Raw genomic sequence first — 26274 nt, forward strand, 5'->3', positions numbered from 1 at the left:
ATGGGTGATGGGGGCGCGGAACGCGACCGTGGCCCCGCACGCCGGGAGTCTCGCGGAGGGCGCGGCGGGGACCGCGGCGCAGCGGAAGATTCGAGAGCTGAGGCCGGCGGCCACAGCCCAGGGGAGATTGCCAGGACCTCCGCCTCCAGCCCCGCGGGCTCCAGGGAGAGCGGCGCCGACAGCGACGGGCAGCCCGGGCTCGGAGAGACGGACCACTGCCGCCGCATCCTGGTACGAGGTAAGAGGACAGCTCGCTTCCCTGAGCTACTGGACCCCCGACCCTACCCTAACTGAGGTCTCCGACCTTCCCGCAGGCTCCACCTCCCAATTAATATATTCATTCCGTTAGTAATCATTCAGTCATTCATTCCGTAAATACTATTTTCAGTGACTATTGTCTGCTGGACATTGACAGGAGTGCAAAGGACAAAGCCGCGAATGGGACCAAAGAGATCCCCGTTTCACTGTCGTACAATTCTCAGCCTCTCGGGCAGGCGCCTCACCGCAGGCTCGTCCCGGCTGGTTACTGAGGCGCGGGCAGAGGTGGGAGTACGGGTCCCCACTCCGCGTGCCTCGCGGCGGGTGCGGAGAGAAGCTTCACGGGCGCTCCGTGGGGTCAGGCCGAGGAGGCACCAGAGCCAGGAACCGCGGGGCGGAGAGAAGGCCCGGGCTCTGCTCTGCGGCCGGGGAGATTCTCCGCCTCCGGCCCAGCCTCGTTTCCCATTCCCAGCGACGCACCGCACCGCTGGGTTGTTCTCAGGAGAGGCACCGAGACGCCGGGGATGGCTTCCGCGGCGCTCGCCCGCCTGTGCTTCGCTCTTGGTTCCAACTTTCTCGCGGGGTCTGGGCCCAGCCGGTTGTCGGTGAGGCCTTCTTTCTGCCTGCCCTCTGGCGTCTCCTCACTTCTCCCACCTCTCTTCGTTCCGGGCCATTTCTCTCCGCCAAGCTCGCCTTCTCAGCTCTCTCTCTTCGGCAAGCGCCTCTGGACTGCGCCCGAGCACCCAGCTCTCCCTGGCCCTCTCCCCGCGAGAATGGGGCTGTTCTGACCACCGCACCCCCACCCGACCCCACCCCCCACCCAGACAGCCTCAAACGAAGCTCTTGATTCAGCCTTCGCCGGATCGCGTCTCGCCCTAAGAGAAAAGGAATTCTGGCGTCTTGCTCTAAGCCCTTTTCTAGGCCACGGCCAAAGCATCCCAGAGCCCCGGACCGGGAGACCCATAGCGCGGAAGAGCCACTCGTGGGTAAGGGTTCCCTTAGCCTTCTCCAACTCCCTCGCCCAGCTTTCTCCTGTTGCTTTTTTCTAGTCTCTTCCTTCTTAAATGCTCGTCCTGCCTGCCGCGGTCCTCTGCAGTTTCCTGGCCCCACCGCCTGGGGAGGGGGAGCCAGCCTCACTGGAGCTCCCTCCAACCGGCAGGATCCCGAGTTTGTTTGATTTCAGCTGGGTTGCTCACACAGAGACTGGGACACCTTGTCCTAGTTCAACACAGCCTCCTCTCAGCTGCTGGGTTTGGGAGGCTCTGGAAATGGGGGACAGGGCCGGAGTAGAGCATGGAGGCTGCTCAGTGTGAAGCTGACTGATGACTGTCTTGGACATAGACTCAGGGAAACTGGTCTTGGGAGACACTCCCGGTATCAGATGTGGTCACCTAGAGGTGGGGGTGCCCACTGCTGCTCTGGGAGCAGGCTTGGGAGGGCATGGGAGAGGGTAGTCCCCGCCCAGCAGGGATTCCAGCAGGTGTGCGGACCTTGTGGGTACCTAGGATTAAATTAGATGCCATCTCATAATTGCGAGGGGATAGCAGCCACCTTGGAGTTCCATTAAGGAAATCTGCAGGGCTTACAGAAATGGAGAAATCAGTCTGCTAAACCCATACTACTAGATTAAGGCCCTGAAGTGCCTGTGACTCTCAGCACCTCACACCCCACCTATGGGTGGGCATTTTCTTCTCCTGGAGAATTGTGAGTTCTACGGGGTGCAAGACACCTATGCTAGGAACAGTCCACAGCCAGGCAGAGAGAGACATGTGTGCATTGTCAGAAGGTGTATTTTTGTAAATGCACATACAAGTGATGCCATCACATTTGTACAATATAATGAAAATATAGCATAGAAGGTATATTTATGCACCTAAAAGAATTAAAAGGTAAACAGGGCCCTCATAAATCCCTTTGTCTTTCCCTATTTAATAACAAAGAGGTTATTATAGGCCTGCGATACTTGGGATGTTATTTACCGCTAATCCCTCCTAGCCAGGGTCACCCGCTCACTCCAGGCCCCACCAGGGCCCAGGGCTCTGACAAAGGAAAGCCCCAGAATTGATGAAGACAAGTCAGCAGTGCCTTAGCCCCAAGAGGAATGTTCCTCCAGTGTGATCTGAGCAGAGAGTGCATTTAGCCCTTGACTTCTGAGAACACATCTTAAGTATCTTTGGAGGAAACTTGAAAAGGTGGAACAAAGGCATTTGCCATTGTAGCCTTCAGGATGCTGGTAAAGAGGATTCTGAGAAAGAGACCCAGTCCCACTGTGTCTTTACCCTTATTTCTGCTTCTTTTTCACACCACACTTGCTCCCCTGAGGGCTCCATCCCAAGGTAGCACACCTTTTGGAGAGACCCATGGCACAGAGGAGGAAGAGGAATGCCTGGGCGCTGGAATTAAGTGAAGTTGGTTTGGAATACTGGCCTTACAGCCATTTGACTTTGAACTAGTTTTTAGTTTTTGTCTGTTTTTTGTGTTTTGCCCCTCTGAGCCTCAGTATCCTCATCTGTACAAAGAAACCCATAGCTCTTCCCTTGAAGGACTGTGCTAAGGGTCAGAAGTGATGTTTATAAAACTGCAAACACCCAGGAGAATCTTGGTAAATACTCCATTTACTGAAAAAGGGGGAGCTCTGAGGTGACCCACAAACCACTTCTAAGGAGTGGGCCTCCTTTCTCAGGGGCCTTCCCCAACTCACCGCCCTGTTTGGAGGTGAGCAGCCAAGAGGTCAAGAACTGGCTGATGAAAAGAGGATTCCGGACACCTCGCAGACCAAACGTGTAGCTCCCCCAGCCCTCTTCAGGAACCCTCCCTCAATCAATCCCTCAAGTTTCTGACTGCCTTTGCGGAAATGCGCGGGTCAGGGAACCAAGGAGACGGACCTTGCCGCTTCCCCCACCTTAAAAAGGAGGCTGCTTTCTGCCACACACTGCACAAACAAGGCTGCTGGGAGAACAGGCGTATGCACACAACAGAAACACCGCACATCCCACCGCGCACACAGCTAGGCTTCCCCAGAGACCACGTAGCCCGGCAAGCCTCCCCACACCTCAGTGCAGGGCCCTCCGGCTGGTGAGGGGTAGAGTGGGGGATCCTTTTGTTTTATATTTGTTAAGAGCTGCCAGCCAGGGTCAGGAGGCAGCTGGAAGGAACAGGCCGCCTCCTTGCCATGGCTGTAAGTGCACTGGTTGGGGTGGGGGAGGGGCAGTGGCGGCGCAAAGGCCTTTTTGGTGGACCTGGAATCCCGTAGTCACAAGAGGTGGGGCAACTCACACCCAGAACTCCCTGCAACCTCTCAGTCTACTCTAGCACCAGCACACTCAGATGCTCCCGTGTGATTCCCAGATCAATCCCAACTCAATTCAACAACACGTCTGAATAGAGCCTGGAATGGCCGTCCGCCAGCAAAAAACAAACAACGAGCGTGGTGCCTGTCCCTACTTAGCTGAAGCGGTCCCTTGGGCCCGCGGGCCTCAAAAACCCATTCGGGCTGCCCCCAACTCAGTGCTGCCTCCTCGGCCGGGATTGGGTAGGACTCAGAGGCTGCTCTCAGAGCGCTCCCTCCGCATAAGAACTGTGGCTCTCCCCGCCTGCCCAGCACCGCGTCTGGGAGCAGGAGCGCAGGAAAACTGCTGGATCCTTTGAATGAGTGAATGTTGGGATCCCCTCCCAACACCACCACCCACTAGCTCAACCGCTTTCACCTGGGAGCCGTGGCTGGGGACATGCGAGGACAGAGGAAGGCCAGGGCCTCTGGCTTTGGCTGGACAATTTCCTCTGTGGATGTGAGTGTGGGGAAAGGGACCTGGCTCCCCTCAGAACCCAGGGGCCGCACTGGACCTCCGCTGCAGAGACACACACATTGGAACATTTACAGAGAGGAGGATAGTGGGCGCCCAGCAGGGTCCTGGCTGCCACAAATGCCTCTGAGGACTCCTGGCAAGGTGCCACCGCTTCAGGGGAGTGGCCTGCAGAAACAGACTCCCCTCTCCAGCAGTGTAGTCTGTACTAAGCTTGCCTTGCATCCCCTTGCTTTCTGCTTGGACTTAGAGCAGCCGCTGGACCTAGGAGAGGACTCTTCCCCGATTTTGCAGGCCTCTTCCCGCAGGTTGCAGCAGCCCTAACGAGGGCACACAGGCGGGCATTTTGGTAACAGAGAAGGCAGGCAATGCTGTATAGGAGTGAGCACTGGATTGAGAGCTCTGTCCTCCGCCGATGGACGGTAGGGTCATAGCTTCACTCTCTGAGTTTGTTAACAGAAGCAGTAATCCAGGACCAGCGCCCCAGGCAGCAGTGGAAAAAATTTAAATGGTTCATGCAGGGGACTGCACTTTGAGATTTTTAAATTTTATTTCAGTTTTTAGTGTTGGGGGTTTGTGAGAGGATTTGGCTTCTTTTTTATTTTCCTGGAATTGTTTTGTTCCATGTTATGTTTTCCCTTTTGTTTTGCTTGCTTTTGACAGAAGGGCACACATCCTCATCGCTGGTCTATGCTGGGCCCTATCATTTTGGTCTTTATTTTCCCTTTTACATACATGTCCTCCTTCCCCACCCCTCACAACCACTGCCCAATCTCTCTCTCTCTCTCTCACTGCCCAATCTCTCTCTCTCTCTCTCTCTCTCTCTCTCTCTCTCTCTCTCTCTCTCTCTCTCTCTCTCTCGCCTGTGGGATTGGAGTTTATAGGTCCACAGGTGACCTGGCAGGCTGAGAGCCTGAGTCTCTCGATTGTTGAGACAGTGAGTACTTGGGACTGGGCGGACAGTGGGCGACACGTGTCTGTGCCTAAACTGACAAACAAATGAGTCTTCACCCACTACTTGGCACCTGTAGGGAGAGGCGGCTCTAAGGGTTTCAATGGCTGGACACCATTTCTTCAGTTGCGCTTTCCTCAAGCCTGGGGCCTTAGCAACCCTAAGCTCCACCCTGTTTGCCAAGTTTTCCTAATTTGTATTTTAAATAAGTGGGAGCATAGGAAACATGAATTTTGCCTTTAATTTCCTGTTTGCTTAACATAAAATAAAGATCGGCCTGGCTCTCCTCAGAAAGCCTGTAGGAGGGCTACTTGTCAGTTTGTCAGGCAGGTTTATACTCCAGTTTGAAAACCTCAGAGAGGATACCCAGGCGGGAGTGGGCCTGTCCAGGAATCCTTGGGGCTCAGGTTTGCCCTCCTCACCCCAATCCGGGAAGGAGGTTGGTGGGTCTCAAATGGGGTACCAGGGTGGCATCCTACGCGGCTGAAAAAGATGGCAGCGTCAGGAAAGGATCTGGCCTACAAAGCCGAGGGGTGGGCCGACCCAGCACAGCGGCAGGCCGAGGGTTTGCAAGCGCAGCCGTGGCGCGGGGGTAGGGAAGTGCAGCTGGGGCTGAGGTCGGCTATAAGGTGCACACTGGGGCGCACAAAGCCCCTCTGATCCTCTCTCCCACGTTCTCCCCCGTCCTCATCACCTTGCCTTTCGTTTGCTCGCTTGCTCTTTGATTCATTCCACAAACATTAGGGGGTACGTACTGTGTGCCAGACGGAACCGGCTGGGGATGCTGGCGCTCGGCTCACCAAACCAAAGACTGGCTCGCATTTAGAGACCTGCGGGGTTCCTGACCAGGCCCTGCGGCCGGAGCCGAGTCACCAGGGCGCCCTCTTGGCACAAAGTTCAAGGGAGGCCGGTGCCTGGAACCGGGAACCAATGATGTCGCACGGGCACCAAGCAGGAGGTTTTGACCGCACCCGCCAAATCTGTGCGATCTATCAGGTGCGTTCCTAGCACACAGGAGGCGCTCAGTAAATGTTTGTGGACTGAATGAAAGGATACAGCCCGTAACAGAGCGCCTTTTACTAAGTAGAAGGCTGCAACGCCCTTCCCCGGGAGGAACGTCTGTTCGAAGATGACCTCCTTATTTTTGACATAAAAATGTTCCTAATCTGAAATGGTGATAATGCCAGAACCCAGAATAATAGTTAAACTATGACGTTTATAACGCCATATTTTTGGAATTTTCTGCAATTCTAGCTTTGGAAACCACTGAAACATAAAATCCGAAAAACCTCAGACATTGTTCTTTTGCTCGTAGCTGAATCCCCAGGGCTAGAGAGGCCGCCTGGAGCAGAGGGTCCTGGGAGGCACAGGGCGACAAGGTCTGCAGTGAGTCTCCCGGCTCTCTGTGGCCACTTGGTGTGCGGTTCCATCCGCAAAGCCGGCCAGTGCGGTGAGAGAAATAGCCACATAATCCGCGTCCCTCCGCCCTGCGGAATTCACACGCCTCCAGTCCTTGGCTGGAATTTGAAGTTACCGGGTAAACTAAAGCCAGGGTCTGTTCTGAATTTTGCTGCTCCCGCCGCCCACCGCGTCCAAGCTGGAGCTGCGGGGATCCAAGGCGGGAGGGGGGCGGGGGGGGCGGATGGTGGACACTTTGAAGGACCCACCCTCCCGCGGGGCCACACTTACAGGTAGAAAGAGGATTTGAAAACAAAAAGTAGCCCTAGCTCGGGGTGCTCACTTGGTTGCGGCGTGGACTTCGCAGCGAAATGTTGCGGGTTCTAGCCCTAGTCTCGTTGTGTACGGCAGACGACCCCATGGATGTTTCTGTCTCTGTCTCTCTCGCTTTCTCTTTCTTCTCGCTCTCTCAAATCAGTAAACATATCCTCCGGTGAGGATTAAAAAAAAAAAAAAAGGAGAAACAAAAAGTAAAACTCGAAGCGCTACCGAGCGGAAGAAGGCTCCTAAAAATAACATACTCCACCCTCCCCTTCGCAAGTTTCAGGTGTGTTCTTCCAGGAATTTCTCTTTTTAATATACAGACAATTGCAAAAGCGGAATCACTTTACATAACCTGTTTTGGAGCTTACCTTTAAAAAATGTAATCTGCAGGGGTCACATTTTCGGGCTCAACCCTCCACACTAGTTTGTGGCTAAGGAAAGCCAAACTCCCCTTACCTCTCATGGACGTTCCAGCTGTCTTCCCAAATGTAAATGCTGTAAAATAAATTCGCAAGGCACAGGTCTTTGCGCACTCCTGTGAGTATTTCCAAGGAATAATTACTGGCAATGGAATTGCTGTTTGAAAACGTTTACACTAATTTTTTTTTAAATTAAAAACCGTGTTTGCTTTAATTTTACAATAGTAAGTCATATAATTCAAACATTAACAAGTTGTTGTTAAGTACACAGTGGAAAATCTCTCTCCCAGCCCTGTCCCCCATCCTTAGGTTCCCGGGCTCAAAGACAGACTTTTTTTTGTTTTTCATGCTTTCTGATAAGTCCTTCCAAATACTTACTATGCTTACGCAAGTCAGTGCAGCTTTAGTCTTTTCTCTTGCTTTTATTTTTAACTCATATGGAAACAGCTCTATTTTTCTGCACCTTACTATTTTCACTTACCAGTATATCTTGGGATCTAAATAATTTCTTGATCATTTTTTCACAGATGCATAGTATTACATTTATATGGATTGGATGGACCATGCTGTATGTTACAGAACTGATGTCCTATTGGTAGACCTGTAGCTTTGTTCTGATCTGTTGCTATTAAATACAACATTGCAATAAATAAATTTGTTCCTTAGTCATTTCCACTTGTATAGGTCAATCTGTCAGAGAAGTTCCTAAAAGTATCCAGGTCAAAGAGTATATTTGTAATTTGAAAGAAAATGCCAAATTGCCCTCCTTAGAGGGTACATCCCCCCCCCCAAGCAGTGCTGGTATCTCCAAATCTGGCCATCACAGGTTACAATTTACACCTTGACAGCTATTGTCAAATTGTTCTTCAAAAAATATATTTAGCAATTTATACCCCCACCTTTGTCATCTCCCCGCATTAGACATATGTATAAACTTTGTCAATCTTACAGGTGATAAGTAGTAACCTGCTAACATTTTAGGTTTTATTTCTTTGATTGTTAATGAAATTTTTAATTTTATTTGTTTTTAAATTATATTTTATTGTTTATGCTATTACAGGTGTCCCAATTTTTCTTCTTTATTTTCTTTTCATTTTTAGTGGCCAATTGTATTTCTTATGCTGTTATCTAGTAATTCATTTCCTTTTATCACTTTTAATTTTCAAATATCTCTTTCTTTTCTGATTTGTAGAAACTCTGTATTATGGATAGTAGCTCATTGCTTTCAATATGTGTTGAAATTTGAATTTATAATTTGTCTTTAAATTTTTTCTCATGTCTTTTGTTTTCTGGAGGATAAAGTAACTTTCTAATTACAAAGTCAATCCATGCTGTTTTGCTATATCATGTAAAAGTTGAAAGTTCTTTATTTTCCCCATACAATACACTTCCATTCCCAAGACATAACCTCCCCACCTTTCTCTAGTAAGTGAAAAAACTAAATATGAAAGTTATGTGTCACAAAAGTGGAATTTTTTTTGCAAAGTGTTTTTTTCTTACTTAATAAACATTTGTGGAAATATTTCTACATAAAACTGCCTCTTTTTTTAAAAAAACACCTGCACAGTATTCCATTATACAGATATAATATAATTTATTTAAACAGTTCCCTGTTGATAGATATTTCACTTGGTTCTACTCTTTCACCATTACAAACAATGTTTCAGTGAACATCTTTGTATCTCAGTTTGAACAGATGGCTGTTAAAAGTCTCATTTATGAGACAATCTGAAAAATGTGGGAACAGGTGTGACATTTTATATTAAGGAATTACTGTTAAGTTGGGGCTTGCGATAGTAGTACTGGGATTCTTTTTTTTCCTTGGGAACCTTATTTTTAAGAGATACATACAGAAGTTTTCCAGATGACATGGTATACTCTTTGGGATTTGCCTAAAATTATGGGATATAGAAGAAATAGGATTGTCCCTGAGTTTATAGTTGTTGAAGTCAGGACATAGGTATATCAGGGCTCATTATACAGTTCTCTCTAATGTTTTATATGTTTAAAATTTCTCAAAATAAAATGTTTTGCCTAAACATCATTTTACATATATCTGGTATGAGTATAATTACAAGATAAATTTCTAAAAGTGAAAATTTGAAATCCAAGTATATATGCTAAAAATATACTAATTTATACCCCAGCAATTGTGTATAAATGTGCTATTTTTCCACATCCTCCCATCCCAGGATATACTCAGTCTTTTAAAGTCTTTCAAGTGAAAATAATTATTGTTTTTATTAGCATTAGAAATTACTAGTGAAGTTAAGTGTATTTTCATATAGTTATTTTTCATTTTTATTTTCTACTCTATGAACTTTTTATTCATCAACTTAGCCATTTCTGTATTGGTTTGCTAGTTTTGTTTCTTACAGTTGTAAATACGGTTTGTATACTAAGGAAATTATCCCTTTTACTGTGATGTTTTGCCGCTCTCTCTTTTTTAAAACTTTACTATGAATTTTTTTCTGAATTAAAATTTAAACTGTAATCATATCTAATGGTAATTTCCTTTTTAGTTCTTAATTAGAAAGTTCTTCTCCAACCAAAGATAAATATCTTGTAAATACATAATATATATTATATAGAGAGATCTTAAAATTTGTGTTGCAGAATTATTTTATTAGTCTTTGCAACAAACCAAATAATAAAGAAATACACAAAGAATGGAGAAATCTCTCCTCTCTGACTAGCTTCCACTCTGCAGAAAAAACAAAAGAGAGAAGTGTTACTTCTGCCAGGCTAGATCCTAAGTAGGTATGCGCGCGCGCGCGCGCACACACACACACGCACACACACACACACACACACACACACACAGATTAGTTTTCCTCTTTGCTCTTTGTAAAAATTGGTTTATACATACTTGCTGTTTTCATGTAGCAGTATATAACAAACACCCATTCAGGTCTGGATATGGAGATGTACCTCTTTCTAGTTAATGTTTACATAATAACCGATGATACTGTGATTTCATCAGCATATTCCTACTGATAAACATTTAGCTTTTTCCTTTTTACTCTCTTACAAATTATTCTACAAACAGTGGATCTATCTTTATCAAAGTTTACTAATACTTTCCTGAGGTAAAAACCTCTGTAAAATTTCTAGGACAAAGATTTTATGTGTTGTAATTGAGCTAGGCATTATGAAATTGCCCTCCCAAAGAACCTCATATTGTATTAAATTGTATTCTTACTGACAGAACTTGAGAGAATCTACATTTTCCCTCACTCTCCTTTGCCAGCACAATTTTCCCAGCCTGAGAGATGAAATATGGCACCTACATATAAATTGTATTTCATTGCTCATCTTTCATTTTCTCTGACTCCCTTTGAGCTTGATTTTTTTATATTTATTAGCTGCTTGCATTTTTATTCTCTGAATAACCTATCATATAATTTCCTCAGTTTTCCACTGGACTGCTTGGTTTTACTCAATGGTCTTTAGAGACTGTATGTGCACTAGAAATTAAGATTCTGTTACACATTTATTATGAATATTTTATCCCAAATTGTTATTTGTCTTTTAACTGGCTCTCATCCTGCAGAAGCTTTTATTTCTAGGTATACAAAACTGTTATTGGCTTTCCTTTTTAAAAATTATTTTAAGATATTTTTCCATTTTTAGAGCTTTATATTTTACATTAAAAATTTTAGTCCATCTTATGTTTATTTATTTTTGTATGCAGTGTGAGACAAGTTACTTTATTTCAAATAATGAGCTAATTGTCCAAAAGCCACATCTTTACTTCTGCCTTCCTTCCAACTAATTTGAAATGTCATCTTTATAACATAACAAATCCCTATTTATGCATGGATTTGGTTCATAACTCTTGTATCAGCATCATACCATTTTAGTTGCTTTGGATTTGTCATATATTTTGCTATGTGATAAGCATGTTTTTCCTCTTTATTCTTTAACATTTTCTCTTAAGTATCTTTCATTTTCAATTTTCCCAATAAATTTGGGAATGAGTTTTTCATAAGGCATATTCATAGTAATCATATTATATTTTCAGATTAAGGCTGGAAGGACCTTGTCAAAAATCAGCACATTAACAGCCTGTCATGTGAAGGAACTTCCTGGGCTCTAGGGGATGAAGGAAGTCAGGTGGGGTTTTGAGGGGATCTCTTGGGAGAGATTCCAGATGGGAGTATTATTTTGATCATGGAAGTCAGGAGCATTACTGTTATGAGGTAGGCGTCACCCCCTCTCCCAGGGCAAAATCTCCTTGGACAGATTCACTCTCCCCAGTACCCCTAGGGCTCACGCCTCTTTGGGGAGAACTGAAGGTCAGCAAATCTCAGGACTCATTCCATTTAGACTCATGCGTTTCACTCTAACAAGCCTAACTGCAAAGAGGCCCTGGAATTAAAGCTGTTCCTACTTCCTGGTGCTTCCCCCGACACTCTACCCAGGAAAGGAATGATTCTGGGAAGGAGTCTCTGTCACTAAGAATGGGCTACATTTTGCTGCAGAGGCAACCCAAAGTCTCAGAGGTTTAATAAAACACAACTTATCACTCCTATGGTAAGTCCCTCACACGTGAGCCAAGGGCCCATCTTGGTACGCAGCAACCCAGGCTGAGGAAGCTCCATCGGGCTCCTGCTTCCAGGACCATCACAGTAGGGGAAGGAGTGTGGCATGATAAAAACAATTTTTTTTTCCATTTATTGATTCTAGAGAGAGGGGAAGGAAGGGAGAAAGAGAGAGAGAGAATCATCGATGTAAGAGGAAAATATCGATTGATTGCCTCTTGCATGCACCAGGGACCGAACCCACAACCCACACATGGGCCCTGACCTGGAATCGAACTGATGACCTTTCAGTTTGTTATTTGATAAAACACAGACCTTGTTTATTTGGCTCATTTCTATATCCTCAGACCCTATAATAGTATTTGGCACGTAGCAGTTACTTATGAAATATATGTTGAATGGTTGAATATATATACTTGTAAGTGGTATAGTACTACAAATATTATTTAATAACTTTCACTTAATGTCAGTTCATACATAGATTGCCTCATTCTTTTTAATTACATGGTATTTTATAGTATGAATTACCACAATTTGTTCAGCCATATGCCTTGTGGGGAAGATTGAGGATACTTTCAAAGTTTTAATATTTTGAATGATGCTGTAGCAGACATCCTTATATATACCTTGGAGGACATGAACCTGTGATTTTCTCAATAAGAACCTACTAAAATAAAATTGTCAAGGCAAAAGTTATGTGCATCTTTAAGCTTGACAAATGCAGACCTAAAAGTCATGATAATTTATGGTGCTACCAACAGTTAATTGGAGGATAGATTTTCTTATGATGCATCACTGCTTTATTAATCATTTTTTAATGTCTTTCCAATCTTACAGGAGATAAATGATTTTCCCATTGTTGCTTGAACTTGCGTTACCTGATTTCTTTGAAGCTGTGCTTGTTTTTCTTGGCAATATGTTTATTGGCCATTTGGCATCTTTTTCTGTGGACAAGATAAATGACTTGAGCATTTTTGTTCTACTAGACTATTTCCCTTTTAAAAAAAAAACACTTATTTGTAATTGCATTTTATATATTCTGAATATTATTTCATTGTCTTTTTAAAAACTACTTTCTTCAATTCTGGTTTGTTTGTTTTGTTTTGTTTGTATTTTTACCTTGGTTTTGGTGCTTTTGCCATACCAAAGTTTTTAGCTTTAATTTATTCAACTACATCCTTCATTTTCCCTTTTCAGCTCCAGTTTTGTATCTTGCTGAGAAAGCTCTTCCCATGCTTAGGATTATAAAAATACTCCCCTACATTTCTTTTGGTGCCTTTATCATTTCATAGTCTATGATTTGCGCTCTAATTTATTTGAAACGTATTGTTATTTATGGTATGAGATAGGAATATAATTGAATTTTATTCCAAACAGATAATTTATAGACATTAATCTACTTAACTCCACTTCTTGACTAGATCAAATTTCCGCATTTAGAGTTCTCTTTTGATCATGAACTTTATCGTTATATGTACATGGATCTAATTGTACACTCTTGATCCCATTGTTTCCCAGTATCTAGTCATTTGAATGCTATCTTCATCATTTCTGTTAGATTTTTATTCCATTTATTTAATATTGTAGCATAATGCATTTTAAAGTTAAATACCTACTTTAGCTTCATCCTAAGCACATAAAATCATAGCTTTACCTTTTTTTCTAGTAAACATTAAAGTAAGTGCTTAACCATTGAAATGAAATGGCATTGGCATTTTAAATCATCTTACAAACCACAAGTGGAATGCAGAGTAACTTTGGGGAAACACTATTGCATCCTTTCCACCAATGGATTTGTCCATTTCTGTGACAGAACATCATTCTAGCTTCATGGCATGTTTTGTTGTTGTTAATGTCTTATTTTGAAATAATTTCAGACTCACAAGATGGTCTTCTCCCAACGGTGACATCTTACATAACACACTATCAAATTCAGGAAAGTGGCACTGGCACAATATAATTGACTGGTCTACCGACCTACAGCCTTTATTTATTTTGGATGCACTTATATTTCGTTTTTGTATATAGCCCTATGACATTTTATCACATTTGTAGGTCCATGTAACAAACACTACAATCAAGATACAGAACCGTTCTGTCACTATCAAGGGACTTGCTCACACTACTCCTTTATAGTCACACCCTCCCTCCCTAGTCCCTGGCACCCTCGGATCTGGGCCCCACGTCAATAACTTTGTCATTTGATAATGTTATGTAAATGAAATCAATCATACAGCGCAGAATCTTGGAGAGTGACTTTTTTTCACTTAGCATAATGACCCAGAGATTTGTCCCAGTTGTCATGTCTCTCAATAGTCATTCTTTTTGTTTGCTGGGCAGTAGCTACACCACAGTTTGTTTACGCATTCACCTATTGAAGGACATCTGGGGTTTTTTCCCATTTGGGGGCTATTACAACTAAAGCTGCCATGAACATTCATGTGGAGATTTGTTTGTTTGTTTTTAATTGTGGGTGCAGGTTTTGATGTGAACCTACGATCTTGTTCCTCTAGGATAAATGTCCAGCGGTGTGATTGCGGCGTTCTATGGGAAGTATATGTTTAACTCTTTAAGAACCTGCCAGGTCAGTTTCCAGAGTGGCTGAACCACTTACATTCCAACCCGCAATGCCTGAGAGAGCCAGTTTCCCCACATCATCACCAGCATTTGGCACTCTCGGCGTTCTTTATTCTAGCTATTCTAATATGATTTGCATGGTTTTGATTTGGCGTTTCAAATGGGTGGAAATGTTGAGCATCTTTTCATGTGCTTATCTGTATGACATGTTTTGATATCTGGTGGGCAGGTCTGAGGTTGCCTTTCTTACATGGTCCCTGTCTCCCCTGACATGGGAGGAACAGCTAACCTTGGCTGCTCCCTGGGGTGGGAACGCTCTTAGCTCTTCCGCCAGGAAGAAAGGGTGGTGGTGACGGTGGATGGTCTGACCTCGGAGCACGGGCTGGGAGCGTCAGGTAAGCCCTTGGGGGCTTACTGGGCTTTCAGCACCACACCCCCTAGACAACTTTAATAAAAATCAGTGCCTTTGGAGATGGAGTGACTTCGGGGCTTTAAGGACATTCTCAGACTGGGTTCACAATTGGAAATAGTGGGATCTGAGCAAAGAGGACCCAGTCACAACAGGATCACAAACATTACTCCACCTTTCTGGAACATAGAAAGAATTGGACGGGAAAGCTTCAGTTGTCCTAAGACACCTGCGGTTCCCATCAACACTCCAGGAGCACGGGCCATGTCCATTTGTTGCGCTATGCCCAGCACCCCTGCGAGAGACCTGCGCACTGGTGGGGGAGGGCCACCTCTGGGCAGTAGCTGTGTCCTCCCACCCAGACTCACCTTCTCCCCCAGAGCTGACTGTGAACACGAAGGTGTTTGAGAACCTCTGAGACCTGGGGGCAAGACCTGCGAGCCAGAGCCCATGTACCAGCTGAAGCGCCCCCTGGGGGAGAGATGTGCCCTGGCAGGAGCCAGAAAGGACCAGTCTCAGATGCTACGGTGGGGAATTGGGAAGGAGAGGTCTCAGGTTCACCTTCTCCATCAGGGCTTCTCAAGGTGGGTTCTACAGTCCTGTGGCTCACAAGGAACCTTCTGACAGGCACATATCCCCACACGCAGGTCCTTCCCCATGCCTTCCAGGGCAATGATGAACCCGCCTGGAACGTTCCATTTTACTCCATAACCAAAGTCGTCTTCATTTTAACCTATCAATGGAATCATTAAGGCTTATTAAAAAAGGGGTCTCATAAAGTAAAATGAGGGTGCTTCTAGAATTTACTGAACAATGTCAGTGCGACCTCTGGTAAGTTACTTAAAATGTATTTCCCTGTCTGTAAAATGGGGATAATAATACGTCCAACTTCCGTGATACACTGGAAGGGTTCAAGTGCTTAAAACAGTGCCTGCCTCAGATCAAGCATTGCAGAGGGGTCAGCTATTTAAAACATAAATGGGGGCTGCCACGCCCCCTACCGAGGGTTGGGGTTCCTGCAACCGTGGAGAGCGTCTTGATCAGGACTGCCTTGAGTTCGTTGAGTTTTCCCATTGATGCCAATCTTCCTAAGTAACGGTAAATTTCTGTTCGTTAAGCTTTATTATTATCAACATCTTGTGTTGGGAGTAGTTCAGTAAATTCTACAGAATACAGTGTTGCATATTTCCACACTCTAACTTTTGACATAAAATTTTCTAATAACTGGATTTCAGGCCATCCACATGTATGGTTCAAATATGGATCATTTTTGTCACTATTGTTAAAGCTGATATATATGTAAATAACAACCCCCAGCCCCAACATTTGACTTGTGCTGAACACGCTGTTGCTGTTCCTGAGTTCTTTAGGAGGGACCATCTGGTGAATGTGGGGTGCAGGGTTTTCGACCTCTCTCAAGTAGGCTCCAGAATATTGGAGACCCCGTGCATGAAGGGCCCAGGGGGGTGGCCCTGCTATTCAGAACTAGGTAAATGGGGGCTGGCAGCAGCCCTTCTCTGGAAGGCACCCCAGCCTGATGCAGTGGCAAGCGTCCTTGGGCTCCCCCCGGGCACCCCCAGTCCCCACGCTGTCCTCTACCTCACACCAGCTGGCCTCTTCAGGGACCCCAGGAGCGTCTGTGCAGAGTGCTCACCCATGTGCACACACACACAGGGCTTAGGACCTGGCTCGGGACATCTCCAGCGAACCTTACCTAACTGACCAAACCCAGTGCTAACCCATCTTTTCCTCTGCACTTGAACACTTGGTATGTCTCTTTCCATGTGTTCCTTACTCTGCTGAGAGAACAGAGCCCTGGCTGAGCCAGAGTTGAGTCCCTTCTGCCCAGGCTATGACAGTAGACCTGACATTTGTACTGAGGCCCACTCACATACATACACCCATTAGATGCAACATATTGCACGGAGTGATTAAGGAAGCTAGGTCCAGAGAGGGTAAGCACCTTGTCAGAGGTCACACAGTCAGGCCCACATTCAAGGACTTCCCATGTTAATTAAGACGCTCGTTGGTGGCCTAACTCCTTAACTAGGGAAATAACCAGCCTCCTTCCATGGCCCCTGCAGATGCCAAAGGGACCATCCGGGAAATTGTCCTTCCGAAGGGCCTGGACCTGGACCGGCCCAAGCGGACTCGCACATCCTTCACGGCCGAGCAGCTGTACCGCCTGGAGATGGAGTTCCAGCGCTGCCAGTACGTGGTGGGCCGGGAGCGCACTGAGCTGGCCCGCCAGCTGAACCTCTCAGAGACCCAGGTAAGGGGACATCTGGGCCACTCCACCCCTGCCCTGGCAGGCTGGGAATTCGTTGGATGTGAGAACCAACTTTGGAGGAGTTCAGACATGCATTAGGACAGGCATAAATTTACAGGTAAACCAGATAAAATAAATACAGTGCTGACAAGAGAGTTGGTGCCTGCCGACTTTGGGATGCATCAGGCAATTTGGATGGAATGGGGGGAAAGCCAGAGAGACCTGGAGGCAGGGACACTCACAATGGAAGCAGTGGCTTCAGGGGGCTGTTGGCTTGTTAGAGAAGCTGGCAGAAAGGGATGGTGCGAGGCTGGACTAGGGGGGAGGCGAGGTTTTACACGACGGAGACCTTATTTTCCCATTCTCACCTTTCCCCACCCTCCGTCACCCTCCCATCCTCCCACTGTGGCTCAAAACCTCTTGTTAGAGAGAAGGGGTCTGAATCCCCCCTTCACCCAAGAAGGGCTTAGCATTTTAGCAACAGTATGCTTAACCCGAAGGGAAATCTTTCAGAAACTGAGTATGTACACTGTGAATGGAGTCATTTCAAGCTGGCAGTAGAGCTATGTCATGATAACATCAAGAACAACAATAAAAATACTTACTTGGTACTTAACTTGTGCCAACGACTTTTGTTGTTGTTGGGATTTTTTTTTTTTCCCCATCAAGAAAGTAAGGATTTATTAAGGAGATGGCACCACACCCACAGTCACAAGTAGCTCATGCTCAGAGACCTGGCTCTCCAATGGCTTCCAGGGGGTGGACTATGAAGGGAAAAATCCTTAGTCACGGTGACTAATGGAGTTAGGGTTGTGGTCCCTAGGGGCTGGGCGGTGCTAGGGTAGGGGTAATGGATCACTGCATCTGGCCCCGATGACTGCTGTGGAGTTGTTCTGTCCAATTTCACAAGGAATTGTTCTGTTCGATCAATTCACTTTCTTGGGTCCAGAGCTAAAACAAAACTAAGGCCAAGATTTTATATTTAGCTTAATTGAAAGCTCTGCCTCGGTAGTCCGTAGCCCCAGGACCTTGTTCTTAAGGCTGCTGGTTATTGACCGGAACCTCGCTGGCCTGAAAGCTTAATGATTAAACAAGGGAGAGGGAGGTGGGTGAGTCAGGGTGCTAGGTGAGGCCAGGTTGAGTCAAAAGAATCAAAATAAAAGGCCAAATTAAAGAAAATAAAGCGTCTGCTCAGTTACAATTCTGGATATGTCAGAGACTAATTCCTTCCAACAACCCTCTGATGTAGCTACCAGTATTATCCCATTTTACAAATGAGGAAAGATAACACCCAGAGTCATAGAACCAATAAGTTCCAGAGACGGGATTTAGAGAAGCAGTCCGGCATTTTTTACGCTGCCTGTAAACTAGGCCGTCAATCTGGAGCTTGTCAAAGAGTGACTCAGAGACCCTTCATTAGCTACAGCTCTAGTAGTTTAACCTCATATATGAGGGAGATCTGTCAACAGATGTATCGTAAGCAAGGCCCAAACAGGATTTATAAAGAGAAGAGAGGAAAGAGAGGAGTAAGGGAGCCGGTAGGCTGGGAGGGTGCGCTTCCTGGGGAAGGATGTAGGAGGATGCGGGAGGCTTCTCCCTGGACTGTCAGCTGCTGTGCTTCCCCGGCGCCCCACGTGCTGCAGTCAAGGCAGGATCGCACCCCCTCCCTCGTCGGGATTCCTCCAGCTCTTCCAGTCACACTGACAGAAGGCTGTCCAGTCCACGCCTCCTGATGGGGCAGCCAGAGGTGCCTGGGCTTCCTCACCCTCCTGGGGTAAATACCAAGTGGGGCAGAGAGAGCAGTGGGAAGGGGCGGGAGAAGGAGGAGGGAAAGGCAGGGAGGGTGGGACCTGCTAGACAAGGGCTGATGTCCTGCAGGCCCAGGTTGGTCCTCCCCACCTGGACCTGTTTTCCGCCAGACGCCAGACGCCTCCGTAGAGTCCCAAACAACCCAGCAGAGGGCCCACGGCAGCTGGGCTCTCCCTCCAGCTGGGCTCAGCCTGGGGCTAGGAAGCCAGGCTGTGCTCACAGAGGAAGCGTAGTGCCTGGGACAGGCCAGTGCTCCTGGGGGACATCAGGGAGACATCTGCAAATCCTGAAGTCTGGGCAGAGTAAACGCTCAATACCTGCCTACCTTCTATGTCCTAACTACCCTCTGCCTCGCCTAATTTTGCCCCAAACTCTCCCCTGAAACTTTGCTCTCCAACAGCACCTCAGATGCCCAGGCCAGCGGCCCCTTCTCAGTCCTCATCCTCTCCCTGCCCTGCCCCCCATACACCTACATTCACCTGCTTTTGAAAGTCAAAGCCAAGCACCCCCTCTTCTGGGAAGTCTTCCCTCCTCCCAAGCAACTTTTTCCACATGCCTTGAATGGTAAAGTGTGTGTATGTGTGGTGTGGTGGGCACCAACCAGTACACACTTCCCAAGGTCAAGAACGTGCTTGGAGGCCATGTCTCCTCAGACCTCCTTGAAGAGCCCAGCACAGAGCTGGGCACATAGTGATCTCTCAAAGAATCCTTAACTTACTGATTATTGCTTACCACCCTCCTTTTCTCTTTCCCCAATCCTGGAATTTTGCAGGTAATATAATGAATAGCTAACATTTATTGAGAGCTTACGGTACACCAGGCACTGTTCTGAATGCCTGACATATTCTAACCCCTTTAGTCTTCACCACAAACTTGCAGGGTTGGCGTGAAGTTTCTCTTCTGACACTACTTCTGATATTAATGTGTGGCATTTCCCAACACCAACAGCCACCTATTCTCCAACCCCAACTGGGTGTCCAACAGTTCAATTCAATTTAATTCCGCTCCTAACCTTCAGAGTTAGCACAGACCCTACAGGTTAAGGGCTCAGTCTTACAGGACATCAGATGCCAGTCACAAGTCCCGGGGGCCTTCTTTAAAGAGAAGGAAACTGAGATACAAAGAAATTAAATGTAAGTACGTTTATTAGCTCATCTATTTTTTATTAAAAAAGGCCTTATGGATTATATTATTCCTATTTCAGAACACTGAGCCTCAGGAGGTTAACTTACCCAAGGTTATATAGCTCGGATTCTGTGGAATTCTCAGTATATTCACCCATATTTTTGTTAAAAAATATTATTGAAGCCCTAGCCAGGTTGCTGAGTTGGTTGGAGCATCGTTCCGTACACAAAAGGTTGTGGGTTCAATTCCCGGTCAGGGCACATGCCTAGCTTGCAGGTTTGATCCCCCGTAGGGGGACGCATGGGAGGCAGCCGATCGATGTTTCTCACATCAATGTTTTCTCCCTCCTCCCCCCCGCCCAAATCAATAAAACATCCTCAGGTGAGGATTACTATAAATACATACATACCTACATAAATATTATTGGCTATGTAATAGGTACTGTTCTAGGCACTGGGGATATAGCAGAGAACAAAACAGACCAGGACCTGCCTTCACACAGTTTATATTCTGCATGAGAAAGACAAACAGTATTTAAAAGTGATGAGTGCTGTTAAATAAACAAAAATTAAACTGAATAAAATTTAAAGGTCTTGTTAGCTTTAGTGCATGATTCATGAATTGGGCAGCATCCCATCTGGCAAGTAGAAGGAGCTTTCAGGAGCTGTGCAAAATGAAAGGTGTTCATAGGCAGGAAGGGATTGCTTCAGGCTTAGGTAACCTACCCATGGAGGACAGAAGGAGGCTGTCAAGTGTATATTGTTAGTGCTAACCAGGAAATTCCAGACTGACTAAGATTATACTCCTGGGAGAGAATGAAATTGTAGTTAGGTTAGGTATTCAGTCTCAATCTGGTGATGTGGGCTTAGTACAAGTGACTCTATTTTGGGCCTGTTGTCTCTTTTTTAACAGTACTATGAGAGAGATAAAAAACGACATGATAGAGACTAGAAGGAAATCCTTTATTGGGGTGGTCAGGAAAAGTTTCTTAAGGAAATGACATTGAGCTGAGATGTGACTGAGAGGGAAGAGACAGACAGTTAAATGAGGAGCCAGAAGAAGAGAAGTCAAGACACAGGGTAACTGAAGATCTGATGGTGGGAGCTGGCATAGAATGTTCTAGAAGTGTCTGAAGGCCAGTGTGGATAGAGTTGCAGGGTAGTAGAGTAGGCGGGACAGATCATGCTGTGCTTAGAGCTGGTAAGGTGTTGAATGAAGAGTGGCATGAGATGATTGGCAGTTTCAGAGGTCACTCTGGCTGCCATCTGGAGAATGGGAACAGAGTGGACCAGTTAGGAGCTACTGTATGTTGTCTGGAACAGAGTGGTGGTAGAGGGGAGAAGTGAACTGCTCTGAAATGGACTCTCATTTGGAGATAGGATCTGCTAGAACTTGCTCATGGATTCTGCGCACAGGACAAGGGAAAGGGAAATGGTTTGGACTTGAATAACGGGATGAATGCTGAGAAATGGTCAATGATGCTACTTAATGAGTTGAGAAAGTTAGAAGGAAACAGGGTAGTGGGAGAGGAATCTAGAGTTTTGTTTTAGATCAGTTAAGTTTGAGATCCAAGTGGAGCTGTGTGGAAAGTATGCCAGCTTTTTCTCTTAGGCCTGGCTGGTTTTCCTCTGATTTATCTGAGGGGGTCTTGGCCAGGGCTCTATGGGAGAAAAGATGAGAGATTTCTTCAAGTGTGCTCAGATAATGGGTGGACTTCCAAGGGATAAAACAGGAGGCACAGCCATGTGGAAACCCATGAACAAGAACCATGGTATAACCAGGTCTGGTGGAGACTGGAAGCCAAAGATCGCTGTGGACCCAAGACGTCAGCTCCAGGCGCTCACAGACCTCCTCTCTGGTGCTCCACTGAACACACGGCCCAATTGCCCTCCAAGTGCCTGCTTCTCTCTGTACCTGTTTGCTTCTCTCCTCTTTCTGCTGCCAACCCAAATCTTGACCCTCTTCCCTGGATACCTGGAGGGCCGAGGATTGGTCCTAATTCAAGCAGAAAAAACATAGGGCTTTATCAGGATTCATTCACATTTCTAGTCTCTTCCTTAACTTCTCTGTGCCCAATTAAGTTGAGTTATGTGAACATTTAGATGAGAAACCTATGCACAGGACAGGGTGGACAGAACCGTGAAGCCCTTTCCTCCTCTCCCCACCACCCACAGAGTTCTGCACGGTGAGGGGTCCTTCTGATGTGGGAGCAGTGAACACGACAGAGCACGGCTGATTTCCACCCTTGGCCTTTCCCAGAACCCGAGGTTGTGCAGTGAAGGAAGGCCCCGAAGAGCAGGAGGCGGTCTCACAGGGATCTCTCTTGGAGCCATCAGAGGAACTCTCCACCCTCACCAGCCCCTCTTCTCCCGGGTGCATGTGCTGAAAGCACTTCTCCTGCCCACTTAGTCCAGTTCCTCTTGTTTTTAGAAACCCCCAATAGGTTTTGTCACCATGCTTTGTTTCAAGGAGAATGTTTGGTGTTTGATTAAAGCAGTGTTTCTGAAGGTATGGGCTGCAAACCACCTATATGTAGGACCCCCTGGGGTCCCATTAAAACATAGATTCCTGGCTCAGATTCCACACTCAGCACACAGGTTTCAAGTCAGAATGTCTAAGGGAGGCCTGACACCTTACATATTTTTCAGTTGATGCAGTCACCATGCTGCTTAAAAGCCTTCAGTGTCTGCCAGCATTCTACTGAGTCCATATTGTTAGTTCAGCGAGTCATCACAACAAACTGATGAGAAGGCATTATGATGATCCCCATTTTACAAATGGGGAAATCAAGGCACACAGAGATTAAATGACTTGCCCCATGTCACCTAACTAGTTAAGAGAAGAACCGAAATTGAATCCAGACTGTCCGCCCTCAGGGTCTCCTTCACTCGATCCTTTGCTACTTTACCAAAATACCACCTCACAGCACTTGCTGGCCTGTCCCTCTCCCCCACTACTGGTGTCTGAGACCCAAGTGGGTAGAGAGGAGTTTTACTTATTCCTGTTGTCTTGGCCCCCGCCAATGCTGGCACGTATTAGATGCTTGCTCTTCATGTGTTGTGTGAATGAGGGACCAGAGTGCCAGGGTCGGAGCAGGAAACAAGAAAAGATGTGGCTGTGGAGAAAATCCTGCTTCAGGATTCCCCTCACTCGGCTGGCCCAAGGGACTTTTTCAGGACCAGGGACCGGGCGCCAGACTAAGGACAAACTGCCAAGTCCCAGTACTGACATGATCACCATGTCAGTTTGGATAAGAGCAGCTCTGGCCCTCCAGCAATTGTCCTCATCCCTGTGACCATCATCTCTGTTCCAGATGGCTTCTTCCAGAACAGCAGAATAGGTGGTACTTTCCTGGTCCAGGTTACAAAAACCATGGCCACCCAGATATACAGGTACCATTTATCTCAGATTAAGTATGAACTCACAGTCACAGGAAGCAGTCTCTTAAATATTAATGTTATTTCCAAATCAACAATGAGTCTTGGGATTTTTTTTTTTGAAGATTTTATTTATTTATTTTTAGAGAGAGGAGAAGGGAGGGAGAAAGGGAGAGAAACACCAGTGTGTGGTTGCCTCTCACACGCCCCACAATGGGGACCTGGCCCACAACCCAGGCATGTGCTCTGACTGGGAATCAAACCAGCGACTCTGGTTCGCAGGCCGGTGCTCAATCCACTGAGCCACACCAGCCAGAGTGGAGTCTTGGAATTTAACAATGACCATGCACGAGCCTGAAGAAGGTGATGGATGATATTCCAGAAAATGCTTCCCCAGTCTTGGCAGCCAGATGGAAACCACACCCCTCCCCGGTGTGCAGCCCTGAGTCAGTGTCGTCCCACAGGGATCAAGGGTGAACTTACCAGGCATTCACTGAGCTCCGGATGAACCGGGAGAGGGAGGAAGCAAGGTGGCAGCCCCCAGGGAGACCACAGCAGACTCCTAGAAGATAAGGGGAAGGCCACACCCCCAGGAGTGCACTGTGCTTCAGGATAGGACCTGGGCCCTCTCAGAGAGTGCATCTGAATGGAGCAGGTCCGGGTGGGGCAGAGCCTTCCAGTTTCCTCTGGCTCCCAGCCCTGCAAATGTTCAGGTCTGGAGGCGAGGCACAGAGAGCCTTAAACAGTGGTTCTCTCACCTTGGGATCACCTGGTGAGCTTTAAAGCCCCTGGTGTCAGGGTCCCAGCCACCCCCACTCTGATTGGACTGGTCTGAGGTTAGGAGTGAGTGAGGCCCCCCGGGCGGCTCTCCTGGGTGGGCCCAGTTGAGAGGCACAGCTGCAGAGACACTGGCACAGTCTCTCCAGGGGAGAGGGCCAGGGGAGCCAGGAGGGCCTGCGCGGGGGAGTGGGGAGGGGACCTTGGGAGCTCTCTGCAGGCTTCTGCTTGGGCAGATGGAGGTGCCCCTGGTGGAAGAAGGACGGTGGGGAGAGGCCCCTGAGTGGGGGAGTGAATCTGAGCCGGGCCTGTGCGCGTGGTGTTTAACAGGCAGTTGGATAGTGGCCTGGATTTCCAGCTGGGAATCCCCAGCACCTAAATGGTGGCTGAAACCCTGAACTTGGCTAAGAGTGGAAGGTATGTTGAGCCAAGAAGGGAACTTCCTTTGCCTCCTCCCAACTCCACCTTCCGTCTGCCAATCATTCTAAGTCAGAGTCAGCAGGGAAGCGGGGGGGGGGGGGGGGTCCATGATTTGGGGGGCCAGCGTCCCTTATCAGTTTACCCAGAGCAGGCTGGTTGGGGGAGACCTTAATGACAATCTGAATGCTCTTCTTTCCCTTCTCACTCCACCTTTGCCCCCTCGCTCCCTGTACCCTGCACCCCCATGCCCCTTCGCTCCTTTTCTCCTCCCACCTGCCCCCTTTACTTTGCCTGTCCCCTCTTCCTTCCTGACACCCTTGTCCCCACTACATCAAGGTGAAGGTCTGGTTCCAGAACCGCCGCACCAAACAGAAGAAAGACCAGAGCAGAGACCTGGAGAAGCGGGCGTCCTCCTCCGCGTCCGAAGCCTTCGCCACTTCCAACATCCTTCGGCTGCTGGAGCAGGGCCGGCTGCTGTCCGCGCCCAGGGCCCCCAGCTTCCTGGCACTGACGCCCGGCCTCTCGGGCCTGCCTTCTGGCCACCGGGGCACCTCCTTGGGTGACCCCAGGAACTCCTCCCCGCGCATCGCCCCGCTGACCTCGGCCTCCGCGTCCCCTCCGCTGCCGCCCCCTCCGCCAGGGCTCTGCTTCTCCACTGCGCCCCTCCTGGACCTGCCCGCCGGCTATGAACTGGGCTCTTCGGCCTTCGAGCCCTACAGCCGGAGCTGCAGCCGGCTAGGACGGAGAGTGGGCAGCCCTGGCGGCGCCAAGAAAGCTAACGCTTAAGCCTGCACCCCCGAGTGACACTTTGTCCCCTAGCACTGCACCACCCCTGCCTCCCAGCCAGACCTAGTGGTGGAGGTGGGCGGCCACATGCCCTGACCCAGCTGCCCCTCCCATCCGCCCCCCGCAGCTCAGAGACTCTGGACCAGGACCAGTCGGCCTTGGTCCCGCAGTTCGTGTGTGAGTGTGGTGTGTGAGTGTGCCCGTCACTGAAATAAAAGGAAAACAATGATGAAGGGAAACGGAGTCCCCACAGCCCCACCACTACCCCTCCACACCCTCTATCCCTCTCCTCCCGGGGAAGGAGCATGGGCTAAGGTGAGGGGCAGGTCTCATGGGAGGGGCAGGAACTGGGGCAGTGTTCACAGGGGGGAGGGGGGTGCCTGGCCCCCCCCATGAGAACTTCCACGCGGACGTCGCAGACCCATGACAGCACTATCACGCTTTTGTGGGTTAAGCGTTGTCCTCTGCAAGCTCCCTTTTCAAATATTAAAATTTTTGAGAGGGGAGATATTAAGTCCTTTGAGAGGGCGGATCCAGAGAGCCTGAGAGAGGGCAGGAAAGAGACACCCGGGTGAGACCCACCTGCTTTAGAAGGCCCAACCATCACAGACCCAACAATAGGAGGCACTTAAATTTTTTTTTTTTTTGCTCAAATAAGAAACATTTAACTTATTATTTTGCAATAACTGTAGATTTATAAGAAGTTGCAGATAGTCAAGCTAATTTCTTGTACTCTTCACTCAGTTTCCCCCAATGGTCACATCTTCTGTAACGGTGGCATCACATCAAAACCAGAAAGCTGGCGTCGGCACGGAGTGGGCGTAGGTCCATGTCATTTCATCGCTTTGTGAGATTCATGGACAAGCAAAGCGATCGAGAGTCAGAACTGTCCATCATCACACCATCTCCCGGGGTTCGCCCTTCGTAGTCACACCCAAGCGGGTTCCTTGAAAGAATGCAAACTGTGAGAGAGGAACCAAGGCCTGAAATGGGTCCTTAGGCCGGAGGGTGTGGGGTAAGAGTTGGA

General features: G+C 47.5%; 1 protein-coding gene across 1 annotated transcript; it reads left to right on the forward strand.

The window, feature by feature from the left end:
* On the forward strand, positions 1 to 25247 carry VAX2 (ventral anterior homeobox 2). The gene is made up of 3 exons (XM_054586937.1): positions 1 to 238; positions 16769 to 16956; positions 24798 to 25247. Exons 1-3 carry the CDS (start codon positions 1 to 3, stop codon positions 25245 to 25247), a joined length of 876 nt encoding a protein of 291 aa, XP_054442912.1.
* Positions 25248 to 26274: the final 1027 nt, after the last annotated feature.

Source organism: Pteronotus mesoamericanus, unplaced genomic scaffold, assembly GCF_021234165.1.
Source record: "Pteronotus mesoamericanus isolate MK-2021 breed Mesoamerican mustached bat unplaced genomic scaffold, CSHL_Meso_final contig_98, whole genome shotgun sequence".
NCBI lineage: Eukaryota > Metazoa > Chordata > Mammalia > Chiroptera > Mormoopidae > Pteronotus > Pteronotus mesoamericanus.

Excerpts from the sequence above, each read along its gene's own strand:
- VAX2 (XM_054586937.1), top strand. The coding sequence starts at position 1 with ATGGGTGATGGGGGCGCGGAACGCGACCGTGGCCCCGCACGCCGGGAG. Across the intron at positions 239-16,768 it reads CCGCCGCATCCTGGTACGAG|ATGCCAAAGGGACCATCCGG; the intron begins GTAAGAGGACAG and ends TGGCCCCTGCAG. Across the intron at positions 16,957-24,797 it reads TGAACCTCTCAGAGACCCAG|GTGAAGGTCTGGTTCCAGAA; the intron begins GTAAGGGGACAT and ends CACTACATCAAG.